The sequence below is a fragment of the Lynx canadensis genome, chromosome B3 (assembly GCF_007474595.2).
Source record: "Lynx canadensis isolate LIC74 chromosome B3, mLynCan4.pri.v2, whole genome shotgun sequence".
NCBI lineage: Eukaryota > Metazoa > Chordata > Mammalia > Carnivora > Felidae > Lynx > Lynx canadensis.
In genome coordinates, this window is record NC_044308.2 from 40,625,524 (window position 1) to 40,643,461 (window position 17,938).

Sequence of the window (17,938 nt, forward strand, 5' to 3'; positions counted from 1 at the left end):
GAATTCCATCCTGCTAGGGCAACCATAGTTAACAATTCAATCAACATTCGTTCCATATATATAGTTTTATATAAACTTACACCACACTATACATGTAATTCTATAGCCTACTTTTTTCACTTAAAAACGTTTTCCTTGTCAATGAATATAGCTATGTATCATCTCCAATGACTGCACACCCAATCGTATTATGTACCATAATTCATTTAATCCCTTCCTGCTGTACAGAGATTGATTTCAATTTTTACAACCATACACCTTGCTAAGATGGGCCCCTTTGCACAGGCTTCTTCATGGACTTGATTTCTAGACGTGTCTACAGGAATCCTCTGTGAATGTTCTGACACGTTTACCAGTGCCTTCCATCTCCATCTACTTCCACTCCCATTCAGACAGGTGTAATTCTGAGACTGAAGAGAGGGATGGGAACCGAGACAGGGCATGTCAGGTACAAAGCCCACCATTAACAAAAGGCTCCTTAGGCCTGGGCCGCACAGAACTGAGGAAGCAAAGAGCATGAGCATGTTTGCGGGCAGTTTCTGTCAGGGGTCGGGCGTTGTTGTGAAGCGCTAGGACATAAACAGGAAAGCGAGCGGGAATCCTCTCAGAGAACACTAGGAGTGCCAGGTGGCAGAACCTGCAGTTGGAGATCATTCAACCTTGATCTATCTCGTGCCTATTTTGAGCCCAAATCTTTGCTGGGGACCATGGAGTGCCAAAGACGTACCACTTCAGAGAGTTGACCATTTGGCAGAGAGCGTCAAATCAACCACACATCTGGTGCCACAAGACGTTGGCAGATGACGCACACACCCTTCCCATGGCCAGTAGGCACGGATGAGTGGTTCTCACCCATTTCTAACTCTCAGCTCGGGCCCGACTCTCCCCAGTCATGGAGCGTCTCTCCCCAAGACACTTAGCCAGTGTCTCCAAAGACAGGGCATTCAGTTCAGGTACATGACAATTGCAGCAAAGGTCTGTTCTTCTTTGCTCCAGGAGGGATCACCATCATCTTCCCCTTTCCTCCTGCTCCCCTAGGCTGCTGTGGAGAAAATTCCACCACTTTGGGACCTGATGTCCCTCAAAATCCATGGTTTCCACTCCCATTTGGGCCATAACCATGCTCAGCAACGGACACTCCTCCATCACCATGCTCTCTCTTCAATCACTTCCTGGTCCCATCCTTAGCAGATTTCATTATCATCTCTTGGTTTTTAAACTTTAAGCTGCAAAGGTATTCTTTATTTTCTTTATGGTTCCCAGCTATAGGTGCACTCAGAATGAAAGTCTTCTGGAAAGAGTTCAAAGTTACAAATACCTATGTGTGACACTTTCTATCATTCCCACTTCTCATTTAATCTGTCACTCAGTACTCATATTGAATGCTGGGTTCCCTCCAGCTCAAAGTTTCATGCTCTAGACTCTGAAGCCCAGAGATTCTTTGGGGAAATAATGCATGGGGAAGTAGGGAAGTACAGACTCGTCTCCACACCTCTTCTCTAAACCACTTGACTCAAAATAGGAAAACCAGATATCTCTATTTGAGAACACTTTAATTACCAAGCAGGAGACCTATATTCTCTGCCCCACCCTGTCTTCCTTCCCCATGCCTCCTTGCTTGGCAGTGAGGCTCCCCGCTCTGTGCATTTGTCCCCAGACACAGCTCTGATGGCGATTCCCTTTCTCTCCTCTGAATTTTATTAAGATGCCAAGTCTGACCCACCTTGAAATAAAACAAAGCCTCCTTTCACTAGGTTTCTCTCCCACCTCTCAGCATGGGCCTCCCTTCCCATTCAGAGGAGCCTCTTATGCTACATGACACAGGCAGCACTGACGGCTTCTGCTCCCATCTGCTCCAAACCTACTTGGCCTTGTGTTGCCTGTGTCATTAGGGCTCCCTTCACTGTCTATCCTTCCCCCACCGCCCCCTCCCAGGGGGAAGCATGAACGCAGTCCCCCACTACCACAAATTATGCAGTCGAGTTCCCCACTTTTGGGGAAATCGCAGGGGTCAGCACATCCAGAGTGCAATGGATAAGCCTCGCCCTGGGGGAAACCACCTTCATGATCATGGTATCTTCCCTGCTAAGTATTCTTCACTGTCTATCCCGAAATTCCAGCCAGAAACCTGCAAGTCAGGCTAGCTCATCCCTCAGGCCTCTCATCAGATCAGTGACCAGGTGTCCGGTGGTTCCACGTCCACCTTCTGAGCCTCTCCAAGAGACCATCCCTTCTGTCCTCCTCAGCAATCTGGCTGGCTGGGATGAACATGGCTGCTCTCCTTGCCTCCAGTCTGATGCATCTAAATCACAAATGTGAACATGTTATTCCCTGCTTGAGTCCCTTCAGTGGGTCCCCACCCTTCTGGGTAATTGTGCCAAGTGTTTCACAAGTTGTATCAAGCAGTGTGATCTGGTTCCTATTTGTCACTCTCTGTGGGCTGCCCAATGACTTGACCCACACCATACCAAGCCACCTACATTTTCCTAGATGCCTACCTCCCACTGTCAAGAGACAGGGAGGTAGAATGGGCCCAGCAGAAGGGGCAAACGCCTCTTCACCTTTAAGCCACAGTTCAAGCATCCTCTTCTCTACAAACGTCTTCTTCCTGAGGCCCCAGGTAGAATGACTCTATCTTTTGTACCACTGTGCAGGCCTTGGGCTCAGTACCCTTAACCTGTTTGCTTTCTCAGTTTCCATGTGTGCAAGCTCTGTACAGAAATGCACAGGCCTGTCAGCCTCCAGTGCCAGATGCTAAGGAGGAAGTTCTGAAACCACAGTCCATCCCAAGGAAATAATAGACTTGCATCAAGATGATCACAGGATGGAATATAACAAAGCAAGGATAAAGTTTTACAATTAAGTTTCTTTGGAGAAGAGTTACAAGTATGGAAAAGGGAGAAGACTTAGATAAACCCAATGGGGTTAGACGGTAAGGATCTGTGTGAATTCATGCTTTCTAATATCTAATTCTTTATGTCATCTCTCTCTCTCGCTACTGCTATATATCTTTGTCTTTCATTACTTTCCTGCTCTGCCAAAAGCCTAGAAGCAATGACACCGCAGGAGCAACGAGCACGCTCAGCACGCAGATCTTGGTTTCTATATATATTTAATTCTCCATTAAAAGAAATCAGGACTCTGTGGAGAAATGGCTGATTCCAGAGCTGGGGCAAGGAAGATATAGGAGAGGCCTGAAACATTTTATTATGCCAGAAAGTAAGAAAAGTGTTAAAAAAAAAAAAATGAAGGGGACAGGTTAAAAAAATCATCTGGGATGATTTGAGAATCAAAGTAAATCAAAGCAAGGGCTTGCAATGCACTTTGAGTAAAACAGGAATCCATTCATGCATACTGATAAACAAGTAGATTATTAAGTAGAGAGAAAGGATATTTTTCTTTAGTAGAATGCCAACCAGTAAATGTAGATTATGGAGCCAGAAAAGCACACTGGAGAAGGAACAAAGTATTTACATGATCTCAAAGTACCTCCCCACAAAATTCTTGTCAATTACAAAGGGGAAAATAGTAATCAAGTGATCAGAGTTAACTTCAGCATTAACGGGACCGACATCATGTGCCAACTTAAAATGCTCTGAGGACGCATCACTTCTGTGATGTTCCTGCCTAATTGCAAAACCCTAATATAGTCACACGGAACCGTGAGGCCAATCCAAGTCAAGAGATATTCTACAGAATACCTGGCCTATATTCTTCAAAAATGCCAAGGTAATGAAAGGCAAAGAAAGGCTGAGAAACTCTTCTGGATTAAGAGAGACACAAGTGATCGCACGTTACAACTAAAGGTAACACATGATCCTGAACCAGGAAAAAGGGAATAGCTATAAAGGACACTACTGGGATAACTGACAACATTTAAATATGGACCATGGGTTACGTAACAGTATTAGTTTACTGTCAAACTTCCTGATTTTGATAAACATACTTATGGTTTTAAATTATGAGAGATGTCCTTGTTCTTAAGGAAACGTATACTAAAGATCTGGGGGTAAAGGGGCACAATGTCTGCAATTTACTCTCAAATGCTTCAGAAAATACAATATGTAAATATAGATAATAAATCATAAAGCAAATAAGGTAAAATGCAAACACTTGGTAAATATGGGTAGAGGCTAGATGGGAATTCTTCGTGATACCCTGTAACTTTCCTAGAAGATTTAAATTATATTAAAATTTAAAATTTACCAAACAACCAAGAATCCAACAACAAGGGATGAGTCAGAATTATGGTACAAGCACTCTGTGGAAGCCTTAAAATTACATAGCCTTCTAAATAAAGTTTGTGAAGATATGTAACAATAAAGAAGAAATGCTTACAAAATATATAGTGCTGAATGATAAAAGGATACAAAATATTTCACGTGGGTATTATTACAACTGTGCAAAAGCAAACGCAAGACTGGAAGGAAAAAAATCAAGAGTGTTAATAAAGATATTGGGGGATAGGGAGAGACTGAGTGATTTTTTCTAAAACAAAACAAAACAAAACAAAACACCCAACTGTTGAAAAAAATACTTGCCAGCACTGCACCCCCACCCTGGATCCCTGCCCCCACCAGGCTGGTGCACTGGAAATCAGTGCTGTTTACTGCATTCTCTTGCCTCAGGCTGTCCCTCCCCAAACCTTAACCACCCACCCAAGAGAACTAACAGAGCAGGCCTGGAATGCCCACAGAAAGGGGCGTCTCTGGGGCTGGGGGGTGGCGGACAGGAGTGGCGAGGTTCCATGGCAGGCAATCTGCCAACCCTGCCCCACAGAGCAGCTTCACAGACCACTCTGATCAGCCAGCTTAAGCAGCTGTGGACACAGCTGAGGGGAAGCCCAGCAACAGCGCATGTGAGACTCCAGTCTCCCTGGCCAGGCCAGGACAGAGACCCCTTTGAACGCCCTTGGCCTAAGCTGACAACACTCGGGCCCTGTTGTTGGCATGCTACCTCCTGGGCACAGAGAGTAAAGCTTCTTGGAACCTCAAAAAGTTTAGGAACTCTTGGATGACCTGATCTAGAGGCAGAGTGCTGGCTCTGTTCTCAACGGAGATAAAGTGTTAAGTCCTTATCAGCTCTTTACACTTTTAACAGGAATCGGTCTACTGGGGACTTGGCAGAAAGAAGTTCAGAACAGAAGTCTGCTATCAGAGGGCAAGACTGAGAGAGCCCTGGGCAGCTAAGGGAAACAGGGTAGGAATAAAAGAAAGTCTGCCTCCTTCGCAGGAGAATCCATTGTCCCTCTTACTATAAGAGATGTCTTTACAACTCCTTCCCTAAAAAAGTAGGAATAAGAATTAAACAGGTTAAGAGACCCTCAGAGTACGTAGCAGAGGTAGATAGAAAAAAAGAAATTCTAGTCCCATAGGGAAGCAGCAGCAAAAGCTTAAACTCCTGTGGAGAGAAACTTACTATACCTGGGCAACTTCTTTGTTTGGAGTATTCTGGACCTGTTTCCCAACTGCTCCCCAGCCTAAAGCAAAAAGCACCACCATTTCGAGTCACGTGACCTGATTTTAAAATATTTTATTACATAATCTTTTCATGGCACCATCAGGAGTAACAGAAAACGTTATTCCCAGTTCCTAACCACATCCTGAAAAATATACATTTGTATTTATATATTTATATCAATACTCCACCCCTATCCCCTAACTCCGCCACCTAGTGTAGGTCTTTTGCTTAAAGCAAGAAACTATTCTCTCAGGTAAGAAAATATATATGGAAGCTAAATGAAATAATGGTTAGAATGGGCACAGGTTGGTCGTGGGGGCAGGGAAGAAGGGATAAAGTCCAGGCTAGGCAGGATGCATCACTGGAGTCCGGCGGAGGTGGAGAACAGTGTATAAAAAGGCAGCGTCAGGCAGGTGGGCTCTGGTGTCCTTGGTCCATTAGGAGATGGCCTTTGCCTCAGGAAGGAAGGCTTCCCAGTACTTTGCCAGCTGCAAAGAAGTGGGGACAATAAGCAAGTGCCCCCACCTAGTGGCAGAGACTGAGCCTGGGAGGGGAGCAAGCACAGTGCCACGCACTCCCCCGTGGTCTCAGCCACCCAAAGGGAGGCCAGAGCTGAGGCCAAGCTGAGGAAATGGCTAGGCTGAGAGTGGACCCTGGGACAGATTGGCCAGGCAGCCAATCTTACCCCTCTTCAGAGGAAGCATCAAGTACAAGGGAAATCTCTAAAGACAGTCCTGCTTCTGCCCTGGAGGCAGTATCCCTGTGGGGGCTACAGCTTTGCCCAGCTCAGTTAGCTCCTCACAATGGGATCCACTGTTCAATACAATGATTGGGTCTCAGCCTTAAGAGGGTTAGGTGGTACCATGGGGGGTTACAGGGAGAGGTAGGGTTTGTCCTTAAAAACTAACTTATTGTAGGATTAGGGCTACAATATCCTGCTTGGCAAAAGACCCTATTAGATTCTCCATGTTAGAGCAATACAGCCAGCCCAGCCCATCCCATCACCAAAGCCCCAGGTAGGCAGCTGGCCTCTGGAGGAGGCATAGAGAATGAAAGTCATGCATAACTTACATACCTGCTGCTGTGAATACAGGAGTGTCTCAAGGTACTTGATCACGTGGTTTTTAAAGTCCTTGGATTTTTCTTTCTATAGGAGACAGGATTCTAGACTGATCATCCAGACAATTGCTCCTACCCCTCTTGATGGGATGGAGTTTATTGCTGACCAAGGCCAAACACAGCCCCAGAAACTATAGCTAGCAGCTGGAATAGCTATAATTTCCAGCCAAATGGCTTCTGCCAAGGACTTGCAAGGCTTTCTTGCATGGTGGGCAGGGGATGGGAGGTGGAGGAAGACAGGAGAAAGAAAAGGGAACCAGAGGACACAGGAAAGTTGCAAGCTTTAACTTCTCTGGTCCAGCAACAAGTGTAGGACAGCCACTCTGCCTCAGAACATAAATGTGAACATACACATGAACACACACACACACGGCCACGTCTGTTCACAACTACCAGGTCACCGGCACTTTCATCGGTCTCCCTACTCAATAGACTTGAACAAAACCAACACCACCACTAAACAAGGCACTGCACACTTGTGAGAAGTAGGATATTCTATCTCACCTCAAACCGTATCACTTCTTTTCGGACCACAGTTGAAATCCTTTCAAAGTCCCTTTCATACTGAGTCACCCGAGACTCCCACTGGGAAGAAAGGGAACAGAAAGGATCACTTAATATTATGGTATCATTACTGAGTCTTTACCTTTGGACAGCAATTCTACATGTGAGACCTCAGTTGGTCATTATGTCTGTTTGCCCCTCTGGGTAAGATTAGAAACCATATGGACATTCAGTGTGTAAGTCTAAGTCTAGGTGAAGGCCATCTGGCTGGAAAAGAGATGCTGTGTACTCCAGGCCAGGCTTGGTCTCAAAGTTCTGGCACCCCAAAGCCCCTGGTTCAGGTACCCACCACAAAGGCTGGGAGTTCCAGAGAACTGAATTCAGTTGTTGCCATACTGAATCGCCTTGGGAGTTTTTCACAGACCCACCCAGGACCCCTCCTGCAGAGAATCTGATTTGTTAAGTCTGGGTGGAATGGGAAGAGAGGAAAAGGGCCAGGCCTCAAAGCAAGCCTGGACTCATTCTCAGAGGCTTCCCCAGCAGCCACAGTCCTTTAGACTCAATCGGCTCTCTCGCCTGCTGTGGGGTTTCAAGCATCTGGGTGGGATGGGACCCGGGCTCATTCAGGAGCCAGTCTGCCCTGTGTGCCTCACCTCTAAGATCTCGTCCTTGGCCTGCTGCAATTTGTCAGGCTTGTTGGCCCAAAGCAGCCGAGCCTCAGCCTCCCGCTTCTTCTGCAGCGTCGCCTGAGCATCCTGCCAGCGCTGCCACGTCTTCATACGCTGGTCGAAGGCAGCCTGTGCGGGTGGGGGTTGGGGAAGAGCACAACCAGCCCTTCAGGAGCTTCCCTGGCTCTGCCTGGGGTAGGGCTTGGGGGGCAGGGGGACTCTCTCCCAGCAGCTGTGCTAGAGAAGGACTGACCAAGGGCAGGTTCTGCAGCCGTGTGTTAGTGCCCAGCTGGAAGCTTCACATCAAAAAGCACAAGCTTGGGTAAGACTCCTCTCCAAGCCTCCAGTGGGGCGGTGCCATGCTGCTTCATGCTACTTCCAAGGTTGGATGGCTGGGAGCACAGCAGGTGGCCTGATGCCAGTGCCCAGTTCTATGGCTTCTGAACTGCCTCCCTCAGATTAGTCTCTGGGTCTACATACTTTTCCTGATCTCCTGCCTGCCATGTGCCAGGAACTAAGAATACAGTGGGGAATGAAACACGTGGTTCTACTTTTATGGAGCTTGTTAGAGGTTGACATATATTAATAATTGCAAATAAATAATTACAAGTATGCAGAGTACAGAGTAAACAAGCAGAAGATCTATCTCAAAATAACAAACTTGGAGACCTAGCTTAGTCTGGGAGATATACCAGGGAAGCCAACCTAAGGAAGCAACCTTTTTTTTTTTTTTTTTTAATTTTTTTTTTTTCAACGTTTATTTATTTTTGGGACAGAGAGAGACAGAGCATGAACGGGGGAGGGGCAGAGAGAGAAGGAGACACAGAATCGGAAACAGGCTCCAGGCTCTGAGCCATCAGCCCAGAGCCCGACGCGGGGCTCGAACTCACAGACCGCGAGATCGTGACCTGGCTGAAGTCGGACGCTTAACCGACTGCGCCACCGAGGCGCCCCAGGAAGCAACCTTTAAATTAACACCCAAATAGTATACAGGATTAGCTTAACAAGTCTTTAACTAAATACTTGAAGTTACCATGGGGACACACACGGCTTCCATCCCATCCATACGTTCAACTGATAAATCAAGGCCCCCAAGAAGCTCCCCAACGTCCACTTGCTGGTTTTCCCAGTTTCCAGTTCTTTTCTCTTTTTTAAGAATTTTATTTTTATTTATTTTATTTTTAATTTTATTATCATTTTTAAGTAGGCTCCACCTCCAGCGTGGAGCCCAATGTGAGGCTTGAACTCATGACCCTGAGATCAAGACCTGAGCTGATATAAAAAATCAGGTGCTTAACTGACTGAACCACCCAGGCACCCCTAAAGATTTTTATTTTAAGTAATCTCTATACCCGTCGTGGGGCTCGAACCCATAGCCCTGAAATCAAGAGTTGCATGCTCTACCGACTGAGCCAGCCAGGCACCCCATCCCCTCACCGTTTCTAGTCCCTCGATCACATTTCCAGAGGACAGTTATTGGCGTAACCAAGCCATCCACCACCCCCACTGGCTTAGTAGCTTCAAGAGGCAGCCTGGATGAGAGATCTGTACCTGGGGTCAGCCTCCCAGCCCTGCTCCAATTTGCTCTCTGCAGAAGTTTTCTGGATGTTTTCTAGGTCTCCTTAGGGCAGGCCTTTGCCAAAGTTTGAACCTTAGGGAGTGAAATGCCACCAAATTCACCTTCCCCAGCGTTGACTGTCACTGCTGTTCACTTGCAATTTCTAAGCAGCTCTCAATGTCAAAGTATAGGTAAAGGGTAACCTTGTAAGACTCAAGCCTAACCCTCTGGGCTAAGGGTGGTACAGTTCCAGGTTCAGGGAAGAGCATAAAACAAATATCTGCTCATCTCCCCAGCCCATCACCCTCTCACGATTATGAAGAGGGCAGGTTAAGGGTCTCTAAGAAAAGCCCAGCTTGCAGTTCTGCACTCAAGCATGTTGCCTCAGTCCCTACATGGAGCTCTAGGCTGGGCCTCTCTCATGCCTGGGAGGTCACATCCAAGAGCTATGCTCTCCTGAGGCTGCAAACGATGCCCCCCTCTGAAACTTTCCCAGAGAGGGCCCTTCCCTAAGGTAGTGCTCCATTCTTCATAGTCTGAGCAGTTCTACAAATTCCAAAGCAGGTTATTTTTCCAGCCTCTTATCACTCTGGAGTTAGCAGCAAACCAAACGGCTGAGGGAGACAATGAGCAACCTCACAGGCTTTATTGAGCAACTCTGCCACAGAGGAAATGAGAGCCCTGGGAGCAGCTTGGTTCTTGACAACACAGGGGCTCCCTGGTCGGGGAGATGCTGGGGATGGGGAGTGAGTGTGGCTCTGTTCCAACTCAGAGGCTCATCCTGGTCCCAAGCTGGAGAAGGGGCAGATTCAGTCCCTTATAAGGCAGGCACCAGGATCCCTCTTGGCTCTTTCCTCTGTCTCAGGGAGACCATGCGAGAGCTAGTATCACTGCCCAATGAAGCTGCCTCGGCTGCTCTAAAAGGTCATGGGAAACCAGGCTGCCCCAGTTACCAGGAGAAGAGGTGAGGTGCTAGATCTGAGAGGTAGGCTGCAGTGTTGTTATCAGTGTGGTCGGCACAGCACACAAAGGACGCTGGTGACAAGCTCTTTCAGCCCTGTGGCCACACTCCTCCATGCAATGCCAAGACGATTCCGTGTAGTTACCTGACTGCCCACATTAGAGGGACAAGTGGAAGCCAGTAAGAGCTCTTACGAAAGGCAAAGCCGCCGCTTACTGTTAAGGAGGCAAAGACCAAAGAACTGAGGAGTCATTGCTCCAGGGGGCCAAGACAGCAGATCTGTAATAAGCCTCATTTGAAGAAAGGAGCATAGAGGACTGTGTGCAGCTGTAGCAATAAGGAGGGGCCTACCTGAAAATTCAAGAGTAGTCTTTTCTCCAAATGCATTTTAAAAACTGGCTATAAGGCCTCAAAAATGGCATAGTGATGGGGCGCCTGGGTGGCGCAGTCGGTTGGGCGTCCGACTTCAGCCAGGTCACGATCTCGCGGTCCGTGAGTTCGAGCCCCGCGTCAGGCTCTGGGCTGATGGCTCAGAGCCTGGAGCCTGTTTCCGATTCTGTGTCTCCCTCTCTCTCTGCCCCTCCCCCGTTCATGCTCTGTCTCTCTCTGTCCCAAAAATAAATAAACGTTGAAGAAAAAAAAAATTTAAAAAAAAAATGGCATAGTGATAACTAGCTAAAAGTTAAAATGGATTTTTTGGTTCACAAGATACCTTCTCTCTTGAGAGTAGAAAAAAGTTACACCTACTTTCAGCTATAATGGATGAAAATTTCTTGGGAAGGGGAAAAGGAAAACAAAGGCAAATTAAATAAAGGGGAGGAAAAAGAGGAAAGCAAACAGAAGCTTACACGGACTATGGCCAGGAGACGAATGTAGTCACTCAGGAGCTCAGCAAGAAGGAAGAAGTCATTGTTGGCCTGTTCCTGGTGAAGCTGCTCAATTTTTTCTTCCACCTCAGCCAGCTGGGAGAGTGCCCGTGACAGTGCTGTGTTGTCCTCAGAGCTCCCAAGCATGGCTAGACTCTTTGCAAACTGGGCTGTGTTCAGTGCGAGCTCTGGAAGGAGGAAGACAGCAGAGGCCTCTTATCTCAAAACGAAAAGGGACAAGTCAGCTGGCATTGCATGGCATGCCTTAGAAATGCTGCCTTCTGCATATCTAACAACTGTGGGCTCTGCAACCGAGTCACTTACACCACAGCCAACTGTACTTAGAAAAGTGAGGGGAATGCAGTGTGGTCACACGAGCAGGGAGAGACATCTTCTGTTCTAAGTTTCACCAAGTTAAGGCCTAGCCTACTTGGAAGCAGCAGCTTCAATATTCCTGGAGAACTAGGGGCCAGTTAATACAAACAGGCCAAAGGAATGATTCTAATTTTTATGTTAAAGCTCATTGTTAGTCTATTTGCACGAGAGTGAATGTACGTGCACACTGCATAGTCTTACATGTCCTAAAGCAGGACAAACTTTTTTTCTAGGAAGGGCTAGATGATTTAAGCCTATGGATCACATAACGGCCTCACTTTCTTTTTTCACTCATCCCTTTAAAAATGTAAAAGTCATTCCTAGCTCACAGCAACAGGCCTAGGGCTAGGTGTGGCCCATGGGCTGGGCCTTATTTTGCCAATGCTCACAATGGCTTCATTTTAACAGTTTTCTGCTTGTTTTGATTTCTGTTTATTACCATGTTTGTTTGTTTATTTAAGTAAGATTCATGCCCAGTGTGGAGCCCAATATCAGGCTTGAACTTATCACCCTGAGATCAAGACCTGAGCTGAAATCAAGAGTTGGATGCTTAAATGACTGAGCCACCTAGGTACCCCTAATTATTACCATGTTTAAGGCAGAGAAGGAAAGCATTCAAACTTGGCAAATTTTACTAGCTCTTAGACAAATCTCACCAAAGAAAGGTGAAGAAAGGTTAGGAGACATATATGGTTTCCCTGAATTTACATATTGTCTATTTGACCATGTAGCTAAAGTATGTGACATCACTTTGGATATAAGCCACCAATTCAAATCATACCAACTAAAGTCCATGTCCCACGTGAAGCTGTATGTGAGGCAGTTCCCCTGCACCCCTCCCAGCTAGAAGGCACAATGCTCACAGTGGCTGAGTCATGTTTCCTGCCAGGAGGTGCAGGGCGTATCTTTTTGATGAGAACATCAAGGACCAGGTGGGCTGAGAATTTCAACTTGAATGGCTGACAGGGTTGGGAACAGCATGCCCTCCCACCTATAGCTCACTGGAGACATCTCCAGCTCCGAGTGCATTTCCGAGGTTGTTACCTTTTCTATGGTTCACCAGAGTTTCTACAACAGCATGCAGCTTCCGTAAGCGCTGCTCTTCACACTCTACTTCTTGGAGCTTCTCCTCAAACCACTGAAACACACAAGTCCAGATCTTTAATGGAGGGGAATCCTATAGGCATACAGCACAGGGTTTCCTTAAGGGACTGAATTACCTTAAAAGATAAGTCTCTAATCTGAGAAATGTCAGGATTTCTCAGGGCTTCTGACCCATAAGACTGAGGGGGCAGGGGAAGCCGAGAGGCACAGGGCTACTCACAATGTCTGATTCATTCATCTTGATGGTCATTTTGCTGACTGCGTCCGTGGCTTTGTTGAACATCTTGAGGAGACCAGCGCCACTCAATGTCTGGGTACCCACGGCGCGTGGCAGCTACAAGACCAAGAAGGCGGGGATGGCAAGTTATCTTCTGCCCCTATTTTAGGTTCAGAAGAATTAGTATCCATCAGATGACATGCCCAAAACTTGCCAAACAATTATTTGAAATGTAGACTGTTGTTTTCAAAGGCAGTTAGACACATCTGTAACTAGCACATATAGAAAGAAAAAAAAATCAAAGGACTATGTTTAACATAATAACAAAATTTTCATTTTGAGATAGGGTACAGAAAGAAAATACAGTAAGATTGTTATGTAGCCAGGTGACCTCATGTTGAGATGGTCTGCTATCCCAGGCATGAACTGCTTAAATACCAAACATGCTTTTGTTAAAAGTTACGAGATCCTTTGGATAAGCATACTCTACACACAGCTGGACTTAAGGTCTTGAGAGGCTCTAAAGTTGTGCTGTGATTCCATTTGAACAAAGGTCTAAGGACAGGAGCATTATTTACTCAGATTGGGGTTACTTTTAGGGATGATCTTGTTAAGCCAACCATGCCAAACATTTAGAAACAATTTGGTTGGTTCAGTCTTACCACTTCTTTCCTAAAGTATGAAAGGAATGCTAAAGAATCTACAGTAAATATATTATACGACAGTGAAAAATTAGATTTTAGTGCTCAGGACGGTTAGTCAAGTAATTCTCAACTTGGGGCCATTTTGATACGTAGGGGACATTTGGCCGTGTCTGTAGATAATTCTGGTTGTTAAAACTGGGGTGGAGATGCTACTGGCATCTGGTGGATAGAGGCCAGGGATGCTACTAAACTTACAACACACAAGGCAGCTCTCTACAACAAAGAATGATCCAGCCCAAAGTGTCAATAGTGCTGTTGTCAATAAACCCTGTTTTAGGGGTATGAGGGAGGGATGAGGGGGTAAAAGGGAAAAATGGATACAGGAACCCCAGAGGAGGAATGAAAAGATTTAACCACTAAGTAAAGAAATTTTAATTAAAAAATTTCATTTGGGGGGGAAAAACCACATATAGCTAGTACCATTTTCTTCATTAACATAATTCACACTGTATGCAAATTAAGTAAAAATTAACAAGTAAAAACACGGGGGCACCTGGGTGGCTCAGTCAGTTAAGTACCTGACTTTTGGTTTCGGCTCAGGTCATGACCTCATGGTTCCTAAGTTTAAGCCCTGCATAGGGCTTTACGTTGATGGTGTGAAGCCTGCTTAGGATTGTCTCTCTCCCTCTCTCTACCCTTCTCTCGCTTGCTCTGTCTTTCTCTCAAAATAAATAAATAAAAACTTAAAAAAATAGTTAAAAAAATAAAAGTAAAAACAAAATGAAAAAATAAATACAAAATGATAGTCCTATCCTGTCACTTATTTCCTTCTACTTTTCTTTCATATGGGATACAACATCGTTTGATTCCAGTATTGCTTTTGATCTTTACTGACTAACATGTTCCTATAGCTCTATATACCTGCTGTTTCAAGTTTCACATTTTATTTCATTTTTTAAGTTTATTTATTTTCAGAGAGAGAGAGGGAGGGAGGGGCAGAGAGAGAGGGAGAATCCTAAGTAGGCTCCATGATGTCAGCACAGAGCCCCATGTGGGGCTTGATCCCACCAACCATGAGATCGTGACCTAAGCCAATATCAAGAGTTGGATGCTTAACCAACTGAGCTACCCAGGTGCACCAAGTTTCACTTACTATTATTATTATTTTTTTTAAGTAAGCTCTACACCTGACATGGGGCTCAAACTCACGACCCCTCAGATCAAGAGTCACATGATCCACCAAGTGAGCCAGCCAGGAGTCCCATGTAATTCTTATAATATAGATTTCCAATGAATATACATGAACGCTTCTGTATACTTTTTGTTTTATGATGAGAATAAAGTATTTGCTGTATTGATATATAATACTTAATTCTTCAATTATTAGCAATTGGGCCATCTCCAGTTTTTCACAATCATGAATAGCCTATGCATAGCCTGTAAAACAGACGGTCTACTTGAATCAACACTTTTGCTATATGGCAGTTCTGCGGTCGGTGGTAATTGGTTTTGACTTAATGCCCCCCAGCTCCTTGCACAAAATAAGCATTCAATTTGAGCCAAGTCATAACCTATGAAAGACATACAAAGGACTTGCCAAACAGATCACTGTGTTGTTCCAGTAAAACACCAGGGTGCAGTCTGACTCCTGAAACCAGTTGCTTTTAGGGTGCCTAGGTGGCTGTCAGTTAAGTGATCAACTTCGGCTCAGGTCATGATCTCACAGTTGGTGAATTCGAGCCCCATGTCAGGCTCTGTGCTGACAGCTCAGAGCCTGGCGCCTGCTTCGGATTCTGTGCCTCCCTCTCTTTCTGCCCTTCTCCTGCTTGCACTCTGTCTCTCTCAAAAATAAATAAACATTAAAAAAATTAAAAATAAAATAAAATAAAATAAAATAAAATAAAATAAAATAAAATAAAACCCGTTGCTTTTGACTACAGGCAGAACTTCTTTTATTTTAAAGGCTGAAAACTACCTGTCATTTTTGAGGGCTTACAAATTAAGACACAGTCTTATACTAGGTTAAATGCATATTGAATGAACTAGTTTCATTTCACTAGAGGCAGATATAAATTATGAAATTCAGTTTGTACAATACTAACCTCTTCTTTTTCTAAGAACTCCCTGACATCAGGATCCTGTAACATGGTAGGATGATTCACAATCCTCTGAAGGTACCTACAGGGTATAAGCAGTTATCTGGTTAGTCAACCTGGCCTCACAAGGTTTTTGGGTGTCAAGCATATGTCTTTCATTACTTTAAAATGTGCTCAGATAAGGCACTTAAGTATGACTCTGCTAATAAGCACAAATTCATGTTCTTCACATTTCCAAAGAGAGAAGAAAAGTAACTGCTCGGAAAGAGACCTCAGAGCCAATTATATCTGACTGCAAAAGAGAATATCATTGTCTGCTCACTTAGGGTGAGGAAAGAAAAGAAGATGGTCTGTTCCTAAGGTGGGAAGGTCAGAGACCAAGGAAAGGTTAGAGAGCTAAGAGAGGTGTGAATCTTTAATTCAGCCAAGTCTCATCTCTACTAACTCAAGTGAATGTTTCATAATTAAGTCTGTTTCAGCTTTTCACTTGTTATTATGTTACTCAGGAAAATGGATGTATGGCATTTACCTTTCTAGAGCGGCCCTCCGTTTTTCAAGAAATTCTGCAGAAGAGGAATCTTCCTTCCCAACTTTTACTTTTGTCATTCCTGGAATGGAATTTAAAAAGTAAAAATAACTGTAAATCATCATGAATTAAAAAACAAAACAAAACAAACAAACACCTGTGAGAAAGCCCACAAAAGGAAAGGCAATGAGAACAGCATTACCAAAAACAACCAGAGGCCACTTCTACACCCCTATGTTGCGAGGAGACATGAACAAAAGATTCTTTACATGAGAATCATTTTTTGAACTAGTCTCAAAGTGCCGAAGGTTCTCAACTCTGGGACTTGCAGAATATTATATGTTTTCTAAAAGGGCCGCAGGACTCTAAGTCTAGATGAACAAACATCAACTGATGGCAATGGGAAGGTTCCTCAGCTCCCCCAAACCTCCATCCAATTTAGTACATTTCAATCTGGAGGAATTAGGAATCATTTAAGACTCCTGATACCAATACAAACTCAAACACCACACGTGTACACACACACACACACACACACACACACACACACACACACACACACACACAGCTGTGAAAGCTCAAAGCATAGCCTCCTATTGCACCCAAGGAAAGAGTACATGTCAAAACATGCTATTTCTCTAGGCCTCATGTGATTTACAGGAAAACATTGGAAATATTTCTTTCCTAACCATAAGATTCCACAGTTAAGAGAAGTATTCTCATATACTAAGTAGAAAGTATATTGCAGAAAGAACACAAAGGAAAAAATCCAGGCAGAATTAAAGACCACATGCTTACCTATTAGGCTTTTCTCGGGTGGAGGAGGGACAATAAAGCCATTCTGAGAATGTTTCTCCGAAAGCTTCTCGTAAAGACCCAGAAAGTCACTAAATCTTCTTTTCACCGCAAACTGTTTACTCCTGAACATTGGTAGGCTCGTCTTGGGGACAGAAAAAACACAAGGCGATATCATTTCAAATAGAAGATGAGCATCTGTAAAGTCATCTGGTTGATGTGAAAGGAGTTTACTTCCCAGATCCCTGTCCTTTAGCCACCTGGCAAATAACTTCTCCAAGGCTGAGATTCTTAAACCTTCTGAACTACAGTCTCCTCTGTCAGGAAGTCTACAGAGCCCTTCTCAGGATAAGAATATTAAATGCATAAAACAAAATGTATAGCATTACAAAGGCAACTAATTAAATTCAAATCCAGTTCTACTTCCAGGTTGAGAACACTTGTTCTAAAAGGAAACAGAGGGGGGCGCCTGGGTGGCTCAGTCGGCTAAGCGTCCGACTTCAGCTCAGGTCATGATCTCACGGTCCGTGAATTCAAGTCCCGCGTCAGGCTCTGTGCTGACAGCTCAGAGCCTGGAGCCTGTTTCGGATTCTGTGTCTCCCTCTCTCTCTGACCCTCCCCTGTTCATGCTCTGTCTCTGTCTCAAAAATAAATAAACGCTAAAAAAAATTAAAAAAAATTAAAAAATAAAAAATAAAAATAAATAAAAGGAAACAGAGGTTGAAGTCTAGTTTAAAGAGGAAATCTATGGTCACCTACAACCCATTCATCTTGCACTGCCTTATTAAGGGTATTTGCTGCTGGAAACAAAGCAGTGAAACAAAAGACAGACTAGAGGGGGGAGGATCAGGTGAAATATCTACACTGTAGACACTTTAAACTCTAAAGTGTCACAGGATCTAGAACTCACAGGGGGCAGGCCAACAAGTAGTAGTAAGACAATATAAAGGAAACTTCTAGCAAAAAAGACGAGGCCTATATCATAATGACAGATCATTTAATACTCACCAGGTAGGCAAAATCTAAGGAGGCTGTCCTTGCCAGT

General features: G+C 44.7%; 1 protein-coding gene and 1 non-coding gene across 3 annotated transcripts in view; both read right to left on the reverse strand.

Annotated features, from left to right (window-relative positions):
- Positions 1–1,932: 1,932 nt before the first annotated feature.
- On the reverse strand, positions 1,933–2,093 carry LOC115517483. Its single transcript, XR_003969929.1, has one exon. It is a non-coding gene; the product is annotated as a U1 spliceosomal RNA (small nuclear RNA).
- Positions 1,933–17,938, reverse strand: part of SNX1 (sorting nexin 1) — a 42,195-nt gene continuing 26,189 nt past the window's right edge. Inside the window, exons 6-15 of one of the 2 annotated variants that reach the window (XM_030317950.1) lie at positions 16,897–17,038; positions 16,102–16,180; positions 15,579–15,654; positions 12,836–12,949; positions 12,556–12,649; positions 11,119–11,324; positions 7,737–7,880; positions 7,084–7,164; positions 6,536–6,607; positions 1,933–5,479 (exon numbers count right to left, since the gene is read on the reverse strand). In XM_030317950.1, the coding sequence (XP_030173810.1) occupies positions 5,393–5,479; positions 6,536–6,607; positions 7,084–7,164; positions 7,737–7,880; positions 11,119–11,324; positions 12,556–12,649; positions 12,836–12,949; positions 15,579–15,654; positions 16,102–16,180; positions 16,897–17,038 (1,095 nt within the window). In that variant the 3' untranslated portion in view covers positions 1,933–5,392. Of the gene's footprint in view, positions 5,480–5,515; positions 5,949–6,535; positions 6,608–7,083; positions 7,165–7,736; positions 7,881–11,118; positions 11,325–12,555; positions 12,650–12,835; positions 12,950–15,578; positions 15,655–16,101; positions 16,181–16,896; positions 17,039–17,938 lie in introns of those variants that run through there. The other variant, XM_030317949.1, reaches the window with a different exon arrangement.